The sequence below is a fragment of the Heptranchias perlo genome, unplaced genomic scaffold (assembly GCF_035084215.1).
Source record: "Heptranchias perlo isolate sHepPer1 unplaced genomic scaffold, sHepPer1.hap1 HAP1_SCAFFOLD_60, whole genome shotgun sequence".
NCBI lineage: Eukaryota > Metazoa > Chordata > Chondrichthyes > Hexanchiformes > Hexanchidae > Heptranchias > Heptranchias perlo.
In genome coordinates this window covers 5,666,288-5,689,818 of record NW_027139623.1, presented here as the reverse complement: position 1 = coordinate 5,689,818, position 23,531 = coordinate 5,666,288, and the positions used below count along the sequence as shown (strand labels likewise).

Below are 23,531 nucleotides of genomic sequence, written 5' to 3'. Positions count from 1 at the left end.
CATCCACTGGGGTTATAATCTTGCTAAACACCTTACCCGCTCGATCACCTCAGACACGCCCCCACTGCTCATTTAGACTCTGCCAGTGGATCAGCAATCATCACCCTCTCCGACTTTCCCCTCCGAAATGACCGTTCACTCACCAACCAGGACCTCCGCATCAAAGACCTGATTGTGGGCGATTACATTGGCATCATGGCTTTGACTGAAACTTGGCTCCAAGCTCGCGACATCTTGCCCCTGACTGAAGTCTCCCCACCTAACCATGCTTTCCACCACCTGCCCGGTACAATCCGCCGGGGTGTCGGTGTATCCCTCATTAACAAATCACACCTTGGTCTCCCCCCTACTCCTCTAGTCGAATAATAGAATCATAGAAAGGTTACAGCACGGAAGGAGGCCATTCAGCCTATCGACTCCGCGCCGGCAACATTCAGAGCAATCCAGCTAGTCCCACTCCCCCGCCCTTTCCCTGTACTTTCCCAAGTACATTGCCCTCTTTCAAGCATCTCACCCTATTCCACCTTTTCCACCTATCCTTTAAAATCCTTGTTCCCTTACGCTCCTAAGACCGATCCCGATTTTCTCCCCGAGTTTTTCTCGCTTCTTTCCTCTCTCAGGATCAGCTTTGCGCGACTCCTCGTCCTCGGTGATTCCAATTATCACCTCAAATCACTTTGCCCCTCTCTCCTCTGATTTCACTGATTTTGCTGCCCTTATACACGCCATAAACCTCTCCCTCCATATTAACTCTCCTACCCATATTGTCGAACGTTCTATCTACATCTTTACTCCCATGGTCCAAATCACAGATTAGTTAATCACCGAACTTTCCCTTTTATCCCGCACCACCTACACCCTCATACCCCCTACCAACCCCATTGTTTTCCATATCCGCCGATAAGGGGAGAAACTCTCTGCAATTCACTTGCAACTGCTTGGTCAAGCTCCTGTCTTCCTTCCTTTCCATTCACTAAAATGCTTCTGTTGCTGTCAATCTCCCAACCATCCTCCCACCGACAACTTTGATTCCCTTCACCCCAGTGAAACCTATACTCTCACCAACCCTGTTATGGCCCCATCTTCACTCCCTCAAGACCAAAGTGCACAGCCCTTGATCGTATCTGGTGCACAATTGGCTGGACCAAATCAAGCACTGTTAGGCACTGTTAGGCAGAACTCTCCTCTGCAAAAACTAAGATGACTCTGGAGAGCCAATTTATATTCAGTGGATCCTTCTGTCCACTACCAATCGTCTCCTTTAACCCTTATGCCCTACACCCTCCCCCAACCTTCAACTCACCTCCAAAAACGAGTGAGGAACTCATGGAATTCTTTGTCACTAAGATTGAGACCATCCGTTCAGATGCGTCTGCCGTATTCCCCGTTCCCCTTTCCCACTAAACCAAACCTGCTCCCAGACTCCTCCTGCCCGAGCCCTGATGCCACGCCCTTCTCTACTATCTTCTCCTACGCTCTCTACGGGATTATCTTGCATATGGTTCCCACCACCAGCTCCCATTAAACTTCTGACCACCCAAATTCCCTAGCTCCCCCATTCTAGCTGACATTGTAAATGGTTCACTTTCCTCAGGTACTGTTCTATTCCCTTTCAAAACAACAGCATTACCCCCTCCTCACAAAAATCCAGTCTCGACCATTTCCAACACCTCATTTCCAATTCCGCTCCCCTCTCAAAAGTCCGAGTGTATGCTGTCACCAAACATACCTCTGCCCATCTCTCCAGCAATTCCATATTTGAATCCGTCCTATTAGATTTCTGCACATGCCACAGTCCTGAAGTTGGGATGGGTTGAAACCATCGTTCCTGTTTCAGGTCGCCGTTCTTCGAACTCTCCCGTTATCAGTCACGTGGCTGTCGGTTGGACGGGACGAGAAATGCTCAGGCACATTGTAGCAGTGGCCGGCAAGAAATATTGCGAATCCTTGAGATTCAGAGGAAGGTCACGTGTTGCATAGAGAATTGAGTCTCATTTCACTAAAACACCTTGAGGAGCTGCGGGTGGGAGCCGTTGAATTATAACCAGTGAAGACCGTTAGCTTTTTCTCGAGGTAAAGAAAGTCTTGCCTGTCCTGGTGTGTAACAATCCCCCATTATCACTACTCTATAGTTCCTGCATCTTTCTGTAATTTACCTGCAAATGTTCTCCTATATCTCCTTCCCACTATTTGGTGGCCTAAAGTATACACCCAATAGCGTAAATAGCTCCTACTATTCCTTAATTCCAACGAAATAGATTTTGTCTTTCACCCTTTCCATCATACCTTTCCAGTCCTCGAATAGTTTCGTTGATCAATACTGCCCCCCACCCCCACTTCATTCTTTCCTCCTCTAGCTTTCCTGAATACCTTCTTGCCAGGAATATTATCCTCCCCTTCTTTGAAGCACGTCTCTGTTATTGCCACTAGATCATAGTCCCATGTGGCGACTTGAGCCTGCATCTCACCAACTTTATTTACAACGCTCCCTGTGTTTTTTTTATTTATTCGCTCATGGGATGTGGGCGACGCTGGCGAGGCAGGCATTTATTGCCCATCCCTAATTGCCCTTGAGAAGGTGGTGGTGAACCGCCATCTTGAAACACTGCAGTCCGTCTGGTGGAGGTTCCCCCACAGTGCTGTTAGGAAGGGAGTTCCAGGATTTCGACCCAGCGACGATGAAGGAACGGCGATATATTTCCAAGTCGGGGTGGTGTGTGACTTGGAGGGAAACGTGCAGGTGGTGTTATTCCCATGTACCTGCTGCTCTTGTCTTTCTAGTTGCTAGAGGTCGTGGGTTTGGGTGGTGCTGTCGAAGAAGCCTTGACGAGTTGCTGCAGTGCATCCTGTGGATGGTACACACTGCAGCCACTGTGCGCCGGTGGTGAAGGGAGTGAATGTTTAGGGTGGTGGATGGGGTGCCAATCAAGCGGGCTGCTTTGTCCTGGATGGTGTCGAGCTTCGTGAGTGTTGTTGGAGCTGCACTCATCCAGGCAAGTGGAGAGTATTCCATCACACTCATGACTTGTGCCTTGTAGATGGTGGAAAGGCTATGGGGAGTCAGGAGGTTAGTCACCCGCTGCAGAATACCCAGTCTCTGACCTGCTCTTGTAGCCACAGTATTTATGTGGCTGGTCCATTTAAGTTTCTGGTCAATGGTGACCCCCAGGATGTTGATGGTGGGGGATTCGGCGATGGTAATGCCGTTGAATATCAAGGGGAGGTGGTTAGACTCTCTCTTGTTGGAGATGGTCATTGCCTGGCACTTGTCTGGCGTGAATGTTACTTGCCACTTATGAGTCCAAGCATGGATGTTGTCCACGTCTTGCTGCATACGGTCTCGGACTGTTTCATTATTTGAGGGGTTGCCAATGGAACTGAACACTGTGCAATCATCAGCGAACATCCCCATTTCTGACCTAATGATGGAAGGAAGATCATTGATGAAGCAGCTGAAGATGGTTGGGCCTAGCACACATCCCTGATGAACTCCTGCAGGAATGCCCTGGGGCTGAGACGACTCGCCTCCAACAACCACTACCATCTTCCTTTGTGCTCGGTATGACTGCAGCCACTGGAGAGTTTTCCCCCTGATTCCCATTTACTTCAATTTTACTCGGGCTCCTTGGTGCCACACTCAGTCAAATGCTGCCTTGATGTCAAGGGCAGTCACTCTCACCTCACCTCAGGAATTCAGCTCTTATGTCCATGTTTGGGCCAAGGCTGTAATGAGGTCTGGAGCCGAGTGGTCCTGGCAGAACCAAAACTGAGCATCGGTGAGCAGGTTATTGGTGAGTAAGTGCCGCTTGATAGCACTGTCGACGACACCTTCCATCACTTTGCTGATGATTGAGAGTGGACTGATGGGGCAGTAATTGACCGGATTTGATTTGGCCTGCTTTTTGTGGACAGGACATACCTGGGCAATTTTCCACATTGTGGGGTAGATGCCAGTGTTGTAGCTGTACTGGAACAGCTTGGCTAGAGACGCAGCTAGTTCTGGAACACAAGTCTTCAGCGCTACAGCCGGGATGTTGTCGGGGCCCATAGCCTTTGCTGTATCCAGTGCACTCAGCCGTTTCTTAATATCACGTGGAGTGAATCGAGTTGGCTGAAGACTGGCTTCTGTGATGGTGGGGATATCGGGAGGAGGCTGAGATGGATTATCCACTCGGCACTTCTGGCTGAAGATGGTTGCAAACGCTTCAGCCTTGTCTTTTGCACTCACGTGCTGGACTCCGCCATCATTAAGAATGGGGATGTTAACAGAGCCTCCTCCTCCCGTTAGTTGTTTAATTGTCCACCACCATTCACGACTGGATGTGGCAGGACTGCAGAGCTTTGATCTGATCCGTTGGTTGTGGAATCGCTTAGCTCTGTCTATAGCATGTTGCTTCCGCTGTTTAGCATGCATGTAGTCCTGAGTTGTAGCTTCACCAGGTTGGCACCTCATTTTTAGGTACGCCTGGTGCTGCTCCTGGCATGCTCTTCTACACTCCTCATTGAACCAGGGTTGATCCCCTGGCTTGTTGGTAATGGTAGAGTGAGGAATATGCCAGGCCATGAGGTTACAGATTGTGCTGGAATACAATTCTGCTGCTGCTGATGGCCCACAGCGCCTCATGGATGCCCAGTTTTGAGCTGCTAGATCTGTTCTGAATCTATCCCATTTAGCACGGTGGTAGTGCCACACAACACGTTGGATGGTGTCCTCAGTGCGAAGACGGGATTTCATCTCCACGAGGACTGTGCGGTGGTCACTCCTACCAATACTGTCATGGACAGATGCATTTGCGACAGGTAGATTGGTGAGGACGAGGTCAAGTAAGTTTTTCCCTCGTGTTGGTTCGCTCACCACCTGCCGCAGGCCCAGCCTGGCAGCTATGTCCTTCAGGACTCGGCCAGCTCGGTCAGTAGTGGCGCTACCCAGCCACTCTTGGTGATGGACATTGAAGTCGCCCACCCAGAGTAGATTTTGTGCCCTTGCTACCCTCAGTGCTTCATCCAAGTGGTGCTCAACATGGAGGAGGACTGATTCATCAGCTGAGGGAGGACGGTAGATGGTAATCAGCAGGAGGTTTCCTTGCCCATGTTTGACCTGATGCCATGAGATTTCATGGATTCCAGAGTCAATGTTGAGGAATCCCAGGGCCACTCCCTGCTTGGATTCCAGTTGAAGGAGCTGTCCACGACCGACTGTTACCGAATGGCACATTCCAAGGTCCAGGAGTATGTTCTGAGGGACGCACTGAAGTGAGGTGCTGCCTACGTAAAGGTTCTTTGAGGAAAGGCGACCATGTAAGGACATGTCACTTTGTATGGTACAGAATGTATTAGAAGATATGTACTGTGTTTTGAATTGTAATAATGAGGTCCTGGTTTGCACGATCTGTATTGTAATGTCTTGAACGGTAATTGTGACATTTTCATTGAAATGTGTGTATCATTAAATTTTATGAAATAAAGCATATTTTGAAATTTTAATAAAATCTTGTGGCACAAATAGACCAATCACTAAAAGTAGCGACGCAGGTTTACAAAAAGGCGAGTCAAGCACTGAGGTTCAATTCTAGAGGGATAGAATTGATAAACAAAGAAGTTATGTTCAACTTGTGTGGAGCCTTGGTTCGGCCGCACATGGATAATTGTGCACAGTCTGGTCTCCATATTATAGAAAGGATATACAGGGATTGGAGAGGGTGCAAAAAAGATTCACAGGGATGATACCAGAACTGAGGGGATACCCTTATTCGGAAAGGCTGAACAGGCTGGGACACTTTTCTTTTGAAAAGAGAAGGCTGAGGGGTGACTTGATAGAGGTATTTAAGATAATGATAGAATTTTGTCGGGTAGATGTAGAGAAAATGCTTCCACTTGGGAGGGAGTATAAAATTAGAGGGAGTAAATATAAGACTGTCACTAATAAATCCAATATGGAATTCAGGTGAAACTTCTTTACCGAATGAGTGGTAAGAATGTGCAATGCGCTACCACAAGGGTAGTTGAGGGAAATAACGTAGATGTATTTAAGGGGAAGCTAGATAAGCACAAGAGGCATGATGGAATATCGCATCCTGATAGGGTTAGATGGAGTAGGGAGGGAGGAGGCTCGTATGGGGCATACATGCTGGCATAAACAAGTTGGGCCGAATGGCCAGTTTCTGTGCTGTGGTTTTGAAGTAACTCGATGGAACTCAATGTACTATTTTGAGGGTGGTGGAAGAGCAGAGGGACCTGGGGGCGCACATTCACAAATCTTTGAAGGTGGCAGGGCAAGTTGATAAGGTGGTTAAGCAAGCGGATGGGATACATGGGTTTGTAAAGAGGGGCATTGAATACACAAATATGGAAGTCATGTTAAACCTTTACAAAAGGCTGGTTAGGCCTCAGCTGGAGTATTGTGTACAGCACTGGGTACCACACTTTAAGAAGGATGTAAAGGCCTTGGAGAGGGTACAGAGGAGATTTACCAGTGTGATACCAGGGATGAGGGACTTCAGTTATGTGGAGAGACTGGAGAAGCTGGGCTTGTTCTCCTGAGAGCAGAAAAGGTTAAGGGGAGATCAAAAAGAGGTAATCAAAATAATGAGGCGTTTTTATAGAGCAAATAGGGGTGATTAAATATTTGGATTGATAACCAGAGGTTACAATAATTGGCAAAACAACTAGAGTGGAAATAAGGAGAACATTTTTCACACGGAGTGTTGTTAAGCACTGCCTGAAAAGATGGTGTCTCTTTTAGAGGCTGTCTTCGTGTCAACATTCATATTTTCACTGGGAAACTGCAGGAACAGAGTGAAACGGGTCAGCTTGTGTCCCTGGATTCAATGTATAATGTGGAGAAATCTATAAAATTTATAATTGAATCGGCAGCAGTGAACATGATCAATACAATTATATGAAAACTGTAAATGAAGCGCTCATTGTTGGACCAGTCCTTTCTGAGCACAGCTTTTAACTTTATTCCTGAGAGAAGTCTCATTAAGACAAGGTTCTGAACTTTGAGAAGTTTGTGATATATCCACGTCATCATTTACATCGGAGTCAAAGCTGCTGATGTGGCCTGTTTGTTCAAATGACTGTAACTAATAGCAATGATCAGGGGTATAACCGTGTCAGTGGAGATTTACCCCCTGTATAAATCAGGGATCGCTGTAATGAATCCACACAGAGTGCCTGCCGGAGCTGCGGTTTCCAGGCCAACAGAAATCATTGCTTCTCACAGAAATGGGATATTCAGTAATGTATCTGATAGAATGTATTTATTATCCAGTTCTCGCAGCCGTTGGAGTTCCAGGTAAGCCATTATCTCAGCTGTTCATGGTGTAAATCGGTATTAACTCTGCTGCTGTAGATGGCATTCTATTTTCTCCCGTCGTGTATTACACAGTGGACTGTTCTGTCCTAAGTCTCTGCTCGTTTGGTCTTGGAGCAGCTGCATTACTTGCATTACGATCTTGTATATCCAACCGTGGCATTGTTACTGGATTATTCTCTGTACTTAACTTATTAGAATCAGGTGTCTGGGCTCGGAGCTGGTCTCAGACCATCAGGAGTTGTTAACAGTTTCATGTTGTGGAATTAACCTGTCCTGGAATATTTTTTCATCAATGTGTTTTCTGTGATTGATAATGAGACAGCTCACGGTCTCGGTGTTACAAGGAGGCAGCGCAATGTCCTCCCTCCACAATAACATGGTTCAGTTTAACTGGGAGTTCAACGTATTTATTGGTTATCACTGTTATGAAATATTATTTCATTCTGTTTGTATCTGACGCCGCATCAGATGTCTGGTTACTGAACTGTGTTTGCTGCTGATTCTTTCAATCTCATTCTCTGCTTCACTGTGGATGAATTTACTGTAAAATGCAATGTTTTGAGGTCATGTTGCACTTCATCTGTTGAAATAATGAGCATTTCTATTTATCTGCAGATTATAAGCAGCAGCGGTGATGTTGGTGTTTTGTTAATTGAACAATGCCGCCATCTAACGCTGTACTTTATAATTACAGGAGAATGAATTTCAATTATTGTGAGGTGTGTCTGGAAGAGGGATTCGATTGTCTTTATTCCACGCATTGTAGATGAAGTGAACAGTGTAGGTGAACAGGTGGAACCTTGGATGATCTGTAGAAACATTAAACTGTTCACAGAGGCTTCAACATTTAACAAACTGACACTGAGAATAGAATCGTTGGAAAACGGGGCTGGTGAGGAGAAAACAGTCGCAGGATGTAAGGATTTACTCGGAAATGAAAGGGGCATTGAGAAAGAGTAGAGACAGTGCGGAGAGATAGAGAGGAGCGATAGAGATCGCGACTGAGAAGGAAAACGAGAGGGACGGTGAGAAGGAAAGAGAGGAAGAGATAGACAGAGAGAGAAAAATGCACACACGGAGAACGAGAGAGGGGAGAGAGACAGAGCAGCAGCGGTGTGAATAATTAATCGGAATGAACTGCTGAAACTTCTAGTACAATTATGAAGAGGAAATGTGACTTGAAGGTTTTATTAGGATGTTGTCAGATTGTGAGAGTTTTATTGTACTCGCGTCTGGTGTGTTTATCACTATCAGATCCTCAGTCTGTTTATTTGAATGTTCCTTTCACTTGTTTACTGATTGAAAACATAAACATAATTGAAATGTATTTAAAGAATAGGATCAGTGATTTCTTTATCGCATTGAATTATGGGGATATTGCAATCCAGAAGCTATGTGTCAGTTTTATTTAATAAAGAATGAGGCGAATTCAATGATTGTATTTTCATGTAATTTTAGTTGAATATGCAAAGTAAATTTATTGAACACGTTATGTAACCAACGAGCGGTTCATTGTCACCAATAACCACAGAAATTAATGGTTGAATTAATTAATTGGATTGTGTGAGCTGGACCTATAGATTAGATTTCCTCCAACACCCTCCTGCAGTCTCTCCCTGTGAATCCCAGCCTCTCCTCCCACGGCATCGAATCCTCCGTCTCCTCATCCGTTCCTTCACTTCATTCGCTTTCCCAAACTATCTGCTACTGATTCCCCTCCAGCTCATACATGCCCTCTTCCTTGGTCTCCCTCCAAAACGCACTCGTTCGCTCGGCCTCCAGTTGCCTCTTCTAATCCAATCCGAAGCCTCAAACTCACCCCCACGGATCACGGTCTTTCCCGTTTTGTGCCAGCCCCAGTCGGCTCTCTCCACCCAGAGCAACAAACCTCCCCCTGTCCCCTCACCTTCTCGTCCCTCGCTCACTTTCCCGTCCATCTGGAGCCCAAATCCGGATTTAATCTGTTGGATTCCCGGTGTTTATTTCCCTCCTCCCTTCCCCACCGGCACGGCCCCCTTCCAGTGGATCTGGTGCTCACTTTATTCACTCTCAGTATCAATTTCCCAATTCATTATTGATCATTGTGTTTAAAAACATTTCTCTGTCCGAAAGCGCTGCCCAGGTCAGTGAACCAGTTTCCACCGTTTGATTCAGCATCAAAGCTGGAAATTTCACCCCAGATCCTGTCAAACTGCCGCTTTGTCTCCAGGTCTGATCAGTAATTTCTCTCCTTCCGTTTCTCTCTCTTACAGTGAACTTGGTGGCGATTGTGATCCTGTCCCGAGGAAAGTGCGGACTCTCCAAATGTATCACTCGCTACCTGGTGGGAATGGCGGCGGCCGATCTACTGGTCGTTATCACTGATGTCATAATGTGGCGCGTTGTTGAGATTTATTTCCCAGTTTCATTCTTGACCATTACCCCCGTGTGTCGTTTCATTCTCAACCTGAGTTTTGCAGTCACAGCGGCCTCTGTCTGGTTTACAGTGATTTTCACCTTTGATCGATTTGTGGCCATTTGTTGTCAGAAGCTGAAAACAAAATATTGCACCGAGAAAACGGCGGCTGTTGTTATCGGGGTGGTGAGTGCGCTGAGCTGTTTACTAAACATTCCCTGGTACTTTGTAATTGACCCGGAATATATAATGGACAATGTACCCCGGGGTTGTGTCTTGAAACCGACCTTTTTCACTTCACCCGCATGGGCAGCGTTTGACTTGTTTAATCTTGTGTTAATGCCGTGTCTTCCATTCATTCTGATTTTGCTGTTCAATGTTCTCACCGCCAGGCACATTTTAACGGCCAGTGAAGTCCGCAGGGGACTCCGGGGCCGCAGCAATGGAGAGAATCACAAGGATCCAGAGATGGAGAACAGAAGGAAATCCATCATTTTACTCTTCAGTATATCAGGCAGTTTTATATTGTTATGGAGCGCAGAAGTTTTTTATTTTATCGCTCTGCGTGTAACAAACGTCCAGTTCTATACGGTCAGTGACATTGAGTCAGCCGGATTCATGCTTCAACTTCTCAGTTCCTGCACCAACACGTGTATTTATGCTGTGACCCAGACTAAATTCAGAGAGGAGCTGAAGAACGGTGTGAAATACCCACTGAATCTAATTGTTACATTAGTTAAATCATAGAAACGTCTCAAGACTTTCCATCCGAAATTACATAAAAAGTCAATTAGAGTTTCACGTTTGGCGGTGGCCTAAGACGGGCGGTAGCGGATCGGGCGCCCGTTATTCACCGCGCCTGATTTTACTATCTATTGACATCAATGAGTTCACTAAGGTAACTGATATCAATCGAATACTTTAAATAAATTTGGAAATAGCAGACAGGAATTATATTTTACCTGACAAATGCGGTGTTGTGAAATGATACAAGATGTGAATCTAACATGAAATGGTTCGCTGTTATTAGTCTGGAAATAATATGATTTCAATATTAAATGGTTAATCCTGAAATGTATAAAAACAAATCCTCCTTTTCGGTTGATGATTATTTCCCATCACACACACTGCCCGGTGGGATGGACTGAGGTTGAGCTGTCAGGGTCAGACAGCGTCCTGTTCATTGGGACATTTGTTTTGACCAGAACAGAATAATAATGGACCAACACCCGGACCGTTACTAACCGGTAAAATATTAATGTAATTTCAAACTCCAGTTGGGAGTTGCGGAGATCGTTTCCTCTCTGAGCTGCTGTGCAGCAATGTTTACTCACTGCAGGGAGTTTAATGGGACGTGAGGGTTTGCCTGGTTACACCGATCTATGAGGAGATCTTTCTGAGATGATCAGGAGGCGGGAGATTTGTCATGGCCGCAGCAGGCCAAGGGAAAGCTCTCCCGCTCCTCCTTGCCCCACAAAATATAAGTTAAAAAGAAACTATTCAGTGTTCCGGACCACTCAATGCCCATCGAAAGGGCGGCTCCTCCACCCATTTGCAACTAACATTAAATAGTGTCCCGTGTACGTCAGAATACACTGATTTACATATTACACGTGACCTGACCGGAAACAGGTGGGTGTTGCTCCGGCCGCTCTCCTCAGGACCCGACCGCCGATGACGGAGGCAGGAACTCCAACGTTAAAGGGGCGGTAAGTGACCTGACACCATTTACTAGCCTCTACAAACCCATTTCCGCCAGGCTGGGATGCTTAAAATCGGCCACACCTTCCCTGACCTACGCCTTAGTTTCAATCTTCGAAGCCCACAATCTGGTCCATTTTCTCAAACTGCACCGGTTCACAACACATGAAGGGAAATTTTCACCATCGCAGAACTGGTAGAGCGGATCAACCGCCCCTAATAGAACCAGCCCGATTTTAATTTCTGCTCTTTCAGTTTACCGCCCAGGCAGTGTAGTTGAAATTACCCCCTATGTCGCTGATCCCAATGTTCGACAGGTGCGTCAAAGAAATCAGACAGTGTTTGCCAAACATTAACATGAATGTGGGTTCATGGGGTATATTCGGGTAAAAGGTGATAACTCTCCTCCATAGAGACAAGACCCCTGTACCATTGAGGTGAAGAGGGGTTCACCCCAACATCCAGGATACACAGGACGCTGTTCTCTACGGGCAGTTCCCAGGGACGAACAGCAAGACAGATATCAACTGCTACTGGAAGACCATCAACTCGGCGAAGGAGGCCCTTTGTTCCGCCCGAAACCAACTGGTCTTCAAGCTGAAGGAGCTGTTCACGACCGAGTATTGCCACCTGGCACACTCCAAGGTCCAGGAGTACATGCTGTGGGACGCACTGAAGCGAGGTGCAAAGGATCTCTGGGGAAAGGCCACCGTGTAAGGCTATTTTACCTTGTATTGTGCAGCATGTATTAGAAAATATGTTCTGTGTTTTCAATTGTAATAATGGAATCGTAGCGTGTACGATATCTCTTCTATTGCTTTGAATTGCAACTGTGATATTTACATTGAGCTGTGTGCTTTCATGAATTTTATGAAATAAAGTATATCTTGAAATATTAAGAACATGTTCCAGTCTCACCGTGCCTGTTATTATTGGACAGTGAACAGTGGAAATATTGACGGACAGTCAAGATGTGGGAGCTGTACAAAGAACATCTATTGCAGGCAACATGTGAGAAATAGGAGTATTTTCTTAATGGTGAGAAACTAGGGACTGCAGAGGAGCAAAGTGGTTTGGGTGTCCAGGGACACCAATCACTAAGAGTTAGTGCACATGCACAAAAAAAAATCCCAATTTCGAGTCTGTCATATCCCAAGGTATCGCTATCAGATACTTAGCCAACACTCTGGAGTTTGCTGATGCAATCAGGCCCCACTGCCTCCCTTGCTGGTCCATTCCATACATCCAGCACCATCTGCCTTAAAATGCATTCAAGCACTGTGCTCATCCTGTGCCTCAGGGAGAGAAGACTAATAAATCAGGAGGACCCAGATCATCAGCCTTATGTGAGTTTGGACATTTCAGATTTAATTCAGCTTCTTGCATTTGCAATTTTTTCTCTTTTTTGTACATTTCTATTTTTATTTCATGGTTGCAGATTTTGCATTTTTGAACAAATTCTCCAAAACCTGTGCGCAGTGAGTGCTGACTCCGGGCCCTTTGATTGACAGCTCTCACCTTCACCCCCCGCCCCCCCACCCAACCCCGCACCCGGCCATCACTCCACCCCCGCCAAACGCCTCCTGGGCTGACTCCTCCCATCACGTGACACGCGGCAGCGTCTCTCATCTTTGCGCGTTGATGTCACGACGCGTACGTGCCGCATGCGCAGCGCGGTCCTTCTGCCGCGTTCCCTGCGGGTGCTGCTGTGGGCGGGGGCGAAGCCCACAGAGGGAGGGCCGGCACCGGGAGTGGCCTGAGAGGGGAGAGCGGGGTGGTGGGGGAGGGGGGGGGGTGACGGGGGGAGTTACTCGGGGCCTCCTGCGGGCCCCGTGAATCTCCACTCTGGCAGCGCCCGGTGTCGAGCTGGGCTCGGGGGGGAGTCACTCTCCCGCCTCCCCGTCAAACGGGCCGTGGGTCGGAGCCCAAAAGTGAGCGAGAATCAAACAGCACAGAGAGAGGCCGCTCGGCCCATCGCGCCTGTGCCGGCTCTGTGAAAGAGGCCGCTCCGCCCATCGCGCCTGTGCCGGCCCTGTGAAAGAGCGATCCCATTAGTCCCACTCCCCCCTGCTCTTTCCCCACAGTCCCGCAAATTTCCCCACTTCAAGGATTGACCCGATTCCCTTTTGAAAGTTATTATTGAATCTGCTCCCACCGCCCTTTCAGGCAGTGAATTCCAGATCAGAACAACTCGCTGCCAATAAACATTCTCCTCATCTCCCTCTGGCTCTTTTCCCAATTCCCTTCAATCTGTGTCCTCTGGTTACCGACCCTCCCGCCAGTGGCAACAGTTTCTCCCCATCGACTCCATCAAAACCCCTCCTCATTTTCAACCCCTCTATTAAATCTCCCCTTAACCGTCTCTGCTCTAAGGAGAACAACCCCAGTTTCTCCAGTCTCTCCCGGCAACTGAAGTCCCTCATCCCCGGAACCATTCTGGTAAATCTCCCCTGAACCTTCTCTGCTCCAAAGGGAGTAATCCCAGCTTCTCTATTCTCTCCGTATAATTATTATTATTAAGTGGGTTGTGCTGGGTATCTGGAAGCTGTAATTCGGTGAGTAGAAAGCAGTGGGAGGATAAGTCTGCAGATTGATTTTGGGAGATGGTGAAGACGGCGATCGTGGATTCAGACAAGGGAGGGAGGTGGTCTTTGAGACCGTCCGTGCTCTGTTGTAAGATCTCACTGTGTGTGTCTTGTTCCAGCCGTTCCCATTTGTACCTGTGACCTGACTGGCGGTTTCTCCGAACTCGACTGCTGCTGTGAACCTGACTGTTCCCCCGCGGACATCAATGTCTTCTCCACCTGTCTGCCTGGCAGTGAACCGTAAGTTTCTGTTCGTGTGTTACTACATTGGCTCCCGGTCCGGCAAAGCCTCGATTTTAAAATCCTCATCCTCGTGTTCAAGTCCCACCATTGTCCTCTCCCCCTCCATATCTCTGTAATCTCTTCCAACCGATTTAATCTCCACGGACAACCCCATGTCATTCCACCCGATTATGGATTCTACCCCACCCATTTATCTCCTCCACAGCCCATGTAGACTGGAAGAATAGACAGTGCTGGGACAGTCAATCCTGTTATCTGCACAGTCGGTGCCGGGACAGTTAGTCCTGTAAGACACATAATCAGTGCTGGGACAGTCCGTCGTCTGATACACACACAGTCAGTGCTGGGACACTCAGTCCTCTGATACTCACAGTCAATGCTGGGATACAGATTCCTGTTATATCGTCAGAGCTGGGACGCTCAGTCCTGTTATATATGATGTGGAGATGCCGGTGATGGACTGGGGTTGACAATTGTAAACAATTTTACAACAACAAGTTATAGTCCAGCAATTTTATTTTGAATTCACAAGCTTTCGGAGACTTCCTCCTTCGTTCACCTGACGAAGGAGGAAGCCTCCGAAAGCTTGTGAATTTAAAATAAAATTGCTGGACTATAACTTGCTCCTGTTATATACACAGTCAGTGCTGCGACATTCAGTCTTTTTACATACACCGTCAGTCCTGTTATGTACACAGTCGGTGCTGGGACACTCAGTCCTGTGATACACAATCGGATAAATGAATAACTTCAAGCAAAGAATCAAATCTCCAGGACCTGTTGGTTTCCACCCCAGGGTATTAAAGGAAACGGGAGGGGAAATTGCAGATGCATTAGTCATAATTTCCCAAAGCTCTCCGGACTCAGAAATTGTGCCCTTGGAGATGAAAATTGAAAACGTCACTCCGTTATATAAGAAAGGAGGGAGGAAGAAACCAGGAAAATACAGACCTGTCCATTTAAGGTCAGTTGTGGGGAAGTTACTGGAATCTATCATCAGAGACAAAATGATTGAGCACTTGATCAAGTCTGAGCTGATCAAAGAGAGTCAACATGGATTTGTGAAGGGCAGGTCATGTCTGACTAATCCAGTTGGATTTTTTGAGGTAATTAACAAGGTGGACAGGGGAGCGTCTATGGATGTTGTCTGTATGGACTTCCAGAAGGCATTTGATAACGTTCAGCACAAGAGATTAATAGAATCAATAAAAATGCACAGAATTGATAGTGACCTTGTGACTTGTGTTGGAATTGGTTGGGAGGTCGGAGAAGAGAGTAGAGATAAAAGGAACGTTCGTTGATTGGCGGGATGTGAGAAGTGGTGACCCCAGGGATCTGTACTGGAGCCTCAGCTTTTCCCCATATTCATCAATAACTTGGATGAAGGAATAGAGAGTTGTAGATCCAAGTTTCCAGGTGACACTAAGTTAGGAGGCACAGTCAGTGGTGCAGATGGCAGCAGGAAGTTACAAAGGGATAGTTTAAGTGAATGGACAAACTGTGGCAGATGGAGTTCAATGTGGGGAAGAGTGAGATCATTCACTTTGGAAGCAAGAAGGAAACATTGGAGTATTTTCTTGAAGTGAGAGATTGGGATCGGTGGAGGAGCAAAGGGATTTGTGTGTCCATGTACTCAAATCACTAAAAGCTAGTGCACAGATACAAAAATAATCACAGACTAAAGGAATGTTGGCCTTTATCTCGAGGCCTGGAATACAAAGGGGAGGAAGTGACGCTTCAGTTCTACAGAGCCTTGGTCAGAGCCCATCTGGAGTACTGATCCTCACCAAGGATATATTGGCCTTGGAGGGGAGACAGTGCGGATTCACCAGAATGACACTGAGGCTTGAAGGGTCAAATTAATGAGGACCGGTTGTATTCCCTTGGTTTGCATTCCCTTGAGTTTAGAAGGTTGAGAGGTGATCTGATCCAGATATTTAAAATTATAAAGGGATTCGTTAGGGTAGAAATACAAACTATTTTCTCTGATGGGGGAATCCATAACAAGAGGGCATAAACTTAAATTTAGAGTTAGGGCGTCCAGGAGTGAAATCAGGAATCTCTTTCCCACACAAGGGTAGTGGAAATCTGCGCAGGCTGATTGAAGTGGACCCTGTGATATAATAGAATTTTCTGTCCTGTCAGCCTTGGACATCTTGTGGATCCATCTTTCAAAAAGGTGGAGGAACTCAGTTCTAAGATGGATTCCACTTACTTCATCATAAGTCCTCAATCACCTTGTCTTATCATCGAGATATCAAGGACGAGAAAGACTGTGTTTCAAAGAAAGCTGATTTATTTGACACTTTTACAGAATTCTAATACTGCAAACCTGTTAAATGGATTATTAACATCAGAAACAATCCCCAACTGCCAGAATGAACACGGTTGAGTCCTGCATGTGATTAACAGCAGTAATAACAGCAGAACCCTGCAGTCACATGTGAACTCGCTGGTGTATCAGTAGGCTGGATGACAGAGTGAATCCTTTCCCACACACAGAGCAGGTGAACGGCCTCTCCCCAGTGTGAATACGTTGGTGTCTCAATTGATCCCTTGTTCTTTTAAAGTTCTTCCCACAGTCAGAACATTCAAAGGGTCTCTTATCAGTGTGAACATGTTGATGTTCAATGAGGTAGGATGACCGAGTGAATCTCTTCCCACACACGGAGCAGGTGAACAGCCTCTCCCCATTGTGAATATGTTGGTGTGTCTGCAGGTTGGATGACTGACTGAATCTCTTCCCACACTCAGTGCAGGTGAACGGCCTCTCCCCAGTGTGAGTACGTTGGTGTGTCAGTAGATCCTTTTTTCTTTTAAAGCTCTTCTCACAGTCAGAACATTTAAAAGGTCTCTTATCAGTGTGAACAAGTTGATGTGTCAGAAGGCTGGATGAATGAGTGAATCCCTTCCCACACACGGAGCAGGCGAACGGCCTCTGGCCAGTGTGAATTCGCTGGTGTCTCAGCCGGTGGGATGATCGAGTGAATCTCTTCCCACACACGGAGCAGGTGAACGGCCTCTCCCCAGTGTGAACTCGCTGGTGTATCAGTAGACTGGATGACTGAGTGAATCCCTTCCCACAAACGGAGCAGGTGAACGGCCTCTCCCCAGTGTGAACTCGCTGGTGTATCAGTAGACTGGATGACTGAGTGAATCCCTTCCCACACACAGAGCAGGTGAACGGCCTTTCCCCAGTGTGAGTGCGTTGGTGTTTCAGCAGATCACTTTTTCTTATAAAGCTCTTATCACAGACAGAACATTTGAAAAGTCTCTTATCAGTGTGAACAAGCTGATGTTCAATAAGGCTGGATGACTGAGTGAATCCCTTCCCACACACGGAGCAGGTGAACGGCCTCTCCCCAGTGTGAACTCGCTGGTGTGTCAGCAGGTTGGATGACTGAGTGAATCCCTTCCTACACTCAGTGCAGGTGAACGGCCTCTCCCCAGTGTGAGTGCGTTGGAGTTTCAGCAGCACATTTCTGCTTTTTAAACTCTTGTCACAGTCAAAATATTTAAGAGGTCTCTTATCAGTGTGAACAAGTTGATGTTCAATGAGGCTGGATGACAGAGTGAATCACTTCCCACACATGGAGCAGGTGAATGGCCTCTCCCCAGTGTGAACTCGCTGGTGCGTCTGCAGGTGGGATGACTGAGTGAATCCCTTCCCACACACGGAACAGGTGAACGGCCTCTCCCCAGTGTGTCTGCGTCGATGAGTTTCCAGCTGGGACGGGTAATTGAATCCCTTCCCACAGTCCCCACATTTCCACGGTTTCTCCATCCTACGGGTGTCCTTGTGTCTCTCCAGGTTGGACGATCAGTTGAAGCCTCGTTCACACACAGAACATGTGTCCGGTTTCTCCCCGCTGTGAATGGTGCGATGTTTTTACAGGTTGTGGAACTGGTTAAAGCTCTTTCCACAATCAGTGCACTGGAGTTTACAAAAGTCCTCACTGTGAATACAGGATAGAAATTCAGAACAGGCAATTCTAGTTTCTATGGAACATTCTTCCTGCTCATTCCCCCAGACTGTAAATCCCCGTCTCACACACTCACCCTCCTCCCTGTGCTGAAACCCAAACCCATCGCACCATCTCCAACATTTGGGTTGGGTTGGAGGCCTTGAATCTGAGTTGGGAAATATAATTGGAGAAACATGATTCAATTTAGAAACTAAACTATTCAAAATCAAATAACATGGATTATTGTAATTAATGTAGTCCTTTCACGCCAAGTGGGAAAGAAGTGATATCTGGGCTGTGGATGAGTGTTTGCGCCCGGTTACACAGCTTATCTCTCTCTCCGCTTCAAATTCGCTTCCTTTGGCTCACGGCCTCATTCACGCATCCAGCTGACTGCAGCCCTTGAAAGCTCCTCTGGAGTCATCCTTTGTTTATTTACTTGACCCATTACCACCCACCTTGCCTTGCACCTTCATCCCTTTTTTTGCTTTATCACTCCTGCCCTCCACCCTATCACAGACCTTCCCTTTTGTTCTTTCCCTCCCCGCCCCCTCTTTCCCTGCCTCTCTCCTTGCTTAAAAACTGTTAATTCTTTCACTTCTTCAAGTTCTGACAAAACCTTAACACTAATCTGAAACGTTAACTCTGTTTCATTCTCCGCGGATGCTGCCTGACTTGCTGAGGATTTCCAGCATTTTCTCTTTATGTTTCACATTTCCAGCATCCGCAGTATTTTGCTTTTGATTGGTAAACCTCGCCCTTTCACACCCCATCACAGAAATATCGGCAAGAGGGTTCTACAATGGCGATAATCTTACCCAAAATGCCCCGCGCGGTAGAATACGTTCTATCTGAATTCGAAGGGGATCAGCGCGCAGGCGCGGGAAGGGCCCATGGCCAGAGCATGCGCGGTTCTGGTCCGAGACACTGAGCGGGGCCGAGCGGAGTCTCAGCAACACCGAGTGCGGCTCAGAACCCGAATCAGAGCCGGGGGGCCCGGCGGACGGGCGGCCCGGGTGCCCTTAGCACCATTAAACCCCTCATCCAGCGCCTCCCTCGTCCCACCCGCCGCTTCCCGGTTTCATCTCCTGTTTCCACCGAGTCCGACTCGCGACAAAACTGCAGGACCGAAGCGCTCCCAGAATGCAGGGCGGGCCTGGGGAGCATGCGCAGTCTGATCGCGAAATCAACGCCTTGGAGAGATGGACGGGTTTCTGGGGCGCGGGGGATTGTGGGGCCTCCGGCCGCCATTAGTCACCGGGAGTCGGTCAGTGTTTTTTTGCCGGCGTCGCGCACAGAAGCGTTTCTCGAAATACGGACTGAGGAATTGAGGGTCGGTTTGCTGAACAGACACTGACCGTACAATGTGGAACAGTGTTTCACAAACATTTTTCCTCGTGACCCAGTGGAAGGAAAACACTTCCCCCAGGGATCCAAAACAATAATATCTTCCGGCTGGAGTTTTCATCAAATCCCAATAAAGGTCAGTCCATGCTCTTCACTTCATTTCAAGTAATAACTAAAATTAGACATCGACGTTACTTGAAAAACATTTGAAATATTGTGTCAATACAGTAAATAAAAGTTCAGGTTGAGTTTCACTTACTTAATGTGACGGATGTGTCTGCCTGTTGTTCATGATCTCGTTCCAATCTGGATCACAAGATGAAAGCGCTCCACGCATATCAGGCAGGGTTGAGTCGGTTTCTTTCTCTTGTTTTTAACCTTCTCAAAGTCGAAAATCCCAGTTCGCAGATGTAGGTTTTTGTGAACGGCAGGAACAACAGAACACTAATCTTACTTACAGTGGATAATCTTTGAAAGCACTGATCCAAAAATAAGACAAACTGAATGACTTGAGGCGTGTTTTCAGTGCGCTGTCACAGGTGAGTCGCATCAGCCCGTTTTCTTGATCAGGCATCAAATTTAGCTTCATTATAGATTCAGGATTTTCGAAAGCAAAAGGATCTTTCACCCAACGCTTTTCCATCGAATTTTCAAATCCCTGTGCAGGGAAGTCGTGACTAAAATGGTCAGACAGAGCAGCGAAATGTAACTGTATGACACAGTTCATTTCATTCCCTTTATCTTCGTCGATACAGTTCTCTCCACCCCAGAGGGTTGTGGATGTTCAGTCGTTTAGTGTATTCAAGATTGAGTTTGATAGATTTTTGGACAAGACAATCAAGGGATATGGGGATCGGGCAGTTAAGAGCAGATGATCCATTGAATGGCGGAGCAGGCTCGAGGGGCCGTAAGGCCTACTCCTGCTCATATTCCTTATGTTCTTATCCTGCCAGAGGTGCGGTGCCCAGAACTGAACACAATACTCTAAATAAGCTCTAACCAGAGCTCTGAATAACTGTGACATAACTGCCACTCATTTTTATTTCCTGTCCCTTGAAATAAACATCAAAATACCATTACCATTTTAACTTATTTTTGCACCTTTTAGTGAATTCTGTACTTGGTCTCATTAACCCCTCTGCTCATCCACAGTTCCTAGTTTCTTGCCCTTTAGAAAATACTCTGACCTATCTTTTTATGGTCCAAAGTGGATGACCTCACACTTCCCCACGTTGAACTCCATCTGCCACAGTTTTGCCCACTCACTGAATCTATCAATGTCCCTTTGCAACTTTCTGCTCCCATCTATGATGTTTACGGTGCTACCTAACTTAGTGTCATCAGCACACTTGGATATAAGGCTCTCTACATAAGAATATAAGAAATAGGAGCAGGAGTAGGCCATACGATACGCGAGCCTGCTCCGCTATTCAATCAGATCATGGCTGATCTTCGACCTCAACTCCACTTTCTCGCCCCATCCCCATATACCTTGATGCCATTAGCGTCCAAAAATCTATCGATCTCAGCTTTCAATATATTCAACGACTGAGCATCCACAGCCCTCTGGGGGAAGAATTCCAAAGATTCACAACCCTTTGAGTGAAGAATTTTATCCTCATGTCGATGCTAAATGGCCTACCACTGATCTTGATACTCTGACCTCAAGTTCTTGACTCTCCAGCCAGGGGAATCAGCCTCTCCGCATCTACCCTGTCGAGCCGTCTAAAAAATTGACACGTTTCAATGCGATCATCTCTCATTCTTCTAAACTCCAGCGAATATCGGCCAATTTTACACAATATCTCCTCATTGTACAATTGCAGCAAGTCCTTATTACTCTTATATTGCAACACCGTTGCAATAAAAGCTCACATATCAGTTGCCTTCCTCACTCTCGTTAGACCCTTGGTAGCTCACTATTTCCAGTATATTTGTAATCTATTCCTTCTATAGGAAAAATAAATTAACGTTGTAAACATTTTGCTGTAATTATACCAGTTTATGTTTTGGAAACAATATCCAGCTGAACTGCAACAAATTCGATGGCAAACTTAATGATGGAAATAATTTAATAAGAATACTGAAATGCGATGGCCGGGAATCGAACCCGGGTCAACTGCTTGGAAGGCAGCTATGCTCACCACTATACCACCATCGCTGACAATCAGGGATGATCAAATTGCTCTCAAACATCAGACCCTGAACAGACACTGCAGGCTGTTGGATTTTGTTCTTCATTTAAACTGGTTTCTGACGGATCCTTTCTCGCTCTGTTGCAGTTCCCGTTTCCGCCCAGTAGATGTCGCCAACCCCCAATCAATGGAAATTACACAACAGCCAGTAATTCTTCACCTGATATCGGACTGAAGAGACAGTCGATACCTGCAATACTTGACCGGCTGGAAATACATTTTGCCGCAGCTCACATCAGCCATTGAGTAAAGTTAGATAATTACATTAACTCATTACAGAGACCTGAATACCAGCTGGGCACGAATGGCAGTTTAATATTCAAGTCTATTCGATCTTTAGAATGGACAGGGAAAGAGGGAAAGGAGGAGGAGCAGCAATATTACTAAAGGACAATATTACAGCAGTTCAAAGATAGAATATCAGTGAGGGTGAGCGGGCAGTGTAAACACTCTGAAAGACCCAAGGAGAGCAAGGTTCATGTAGTCGATGCAGTATATTTGGATTTTCCGAAGGCCTTCGATAAGGTACCGCGTTGGAGACTCAGGGCTAAGTTCAGAGCACGTGGAGTCAGGGGACAGGCGGTAGAATGGTTTGCAAGCTGGCAACAAAACAGAAAACAGAGAATAGAGGTTAAGGGTAGTTACTCAGATTGGCAAAAGGTGGGAAGTGGAGTTCCACAGGGATCGGTGTTGGGACAACTGTTGTTCACAATTTACATTAACAATTCGGGATTCGAGAATCGGAAGTACAATTTCAAAGTTTAAGGACGACAAATAATTGGGGGGTGTAGTTAGTACAAAGGAAGAATGCATCAAAATGCAAGAGGTCATTAATAAAGTTGCAGAATGAAGAATAAGGAGGTCACATACTGCCTGGATAATAAGAGTCTAAACGGGATAGAGAAGCAAATGGATCTCATGGTACATATATACAAATTACTCAAAGTAGCGACACAAGTTAATGAGGTCATAAAAAGGCAAATCAAACACTAGGATTCATTTCCAGAGGGATAGAATTGAAAAGCAAAGAAGTTATGTTAAACGTGTATGGGACATTGGTTTGACCACACTTGGAGTATTGTGCACAGTTCTGGTCTCCATATAAAAGAAAGGACTTAGAAGGTGCAAAAAAGATTCTCATGACACGAGAAATGAGAGGATATTCTTATTAGGAAATGCTGAACAGACTGGGGGTGTTTTCACTGGAAAAGAGAAGGCTGAGGGGTGACCTGATAGAGGTCTTACGTTAGGGTTTCATAGGGTAGACATAGAGAAAATGTTTCCACTTGTGGCGAGTCCAAAACTAGAGGCAATAAATATAAAATAGTCCCTAATAAATCCAATGGGAAATTCAGGAGAAACAGCTTTTCCCAAAGAGTGGTTAGAATGTGGAAAATGCTCCCACAAGGAGTAGTTCAGACAAATAGCTCAGGTGCATTTAAGGGGAAGCTAGAGAAACACATGAGGAAGGAAGGAATCGAAGGGTATTCTGATAGGGTTAGATGAAGTAGGGAGGGAGGAGGCTCGTGTGTAGCATAAACACCGGCACAGACCAGTTGGGCCGAATGGCCTGTTTCTGTGCCGTAGTTTCGATGCACCTAGATGTAAAGGCTCTTTTCAGAGCCACCCACTGTATGTGTAAAAGGGCTGGTTTCTGTCTGAAGGGAGACGCTGATATCATGCTACCAGTGTGGCTTCGAGCTGCTTTCTTCTCGTTGTAGGCGAGATGAGGTATTAATGGGATTGGACTCTGTGGGGAAAGGCAACAGTTTAGAGCCTTCC

At 46.4% G+C, this 23,531-nt stretch overlaps 1 protein-coding gene and 1 non-coding gene across 2 annotated transcripts; both read right to left on the bottom strand.

Moving 5' to 3' along the window:
* Positions 1 to 1,833: 1,833 nt before the first annotated feature.
* LOC137316699 (zinc finger protein 154-like) lies at positions 1,834 to 20,197 on the bottom strand. Its single transcript, XM_067980542.1, has 3 exons — positions 20,056 to 20,197; positions 17,099 to 17,818; positions 1,834 to 1,946 (listed from the first exon to the last, which is right to left on the bottom strand). Exons 1-3 carry the CDS (start codon positions 20,195 to 20,197, stop codon positions 1,834 to 1,836), a joined length of 975 nt encoding a protein of 324 aa, XP_067836643.1.
* A 1,446-nt stretch (positions 20,198 to 21,643) lies between these two features.
* On the bottom strand, positions 21,644 to 21,715 carry trnag-ucc (transfer RNA glycine (anticodon UCC)). Its single transcript has one exon. It is a non-coding gene; the product is annotated as a tRNA-Gly (tRNA).
* Between the last annotated feature and the right edge of the window lie 1,816 nt (positions 21,716 to 23,531).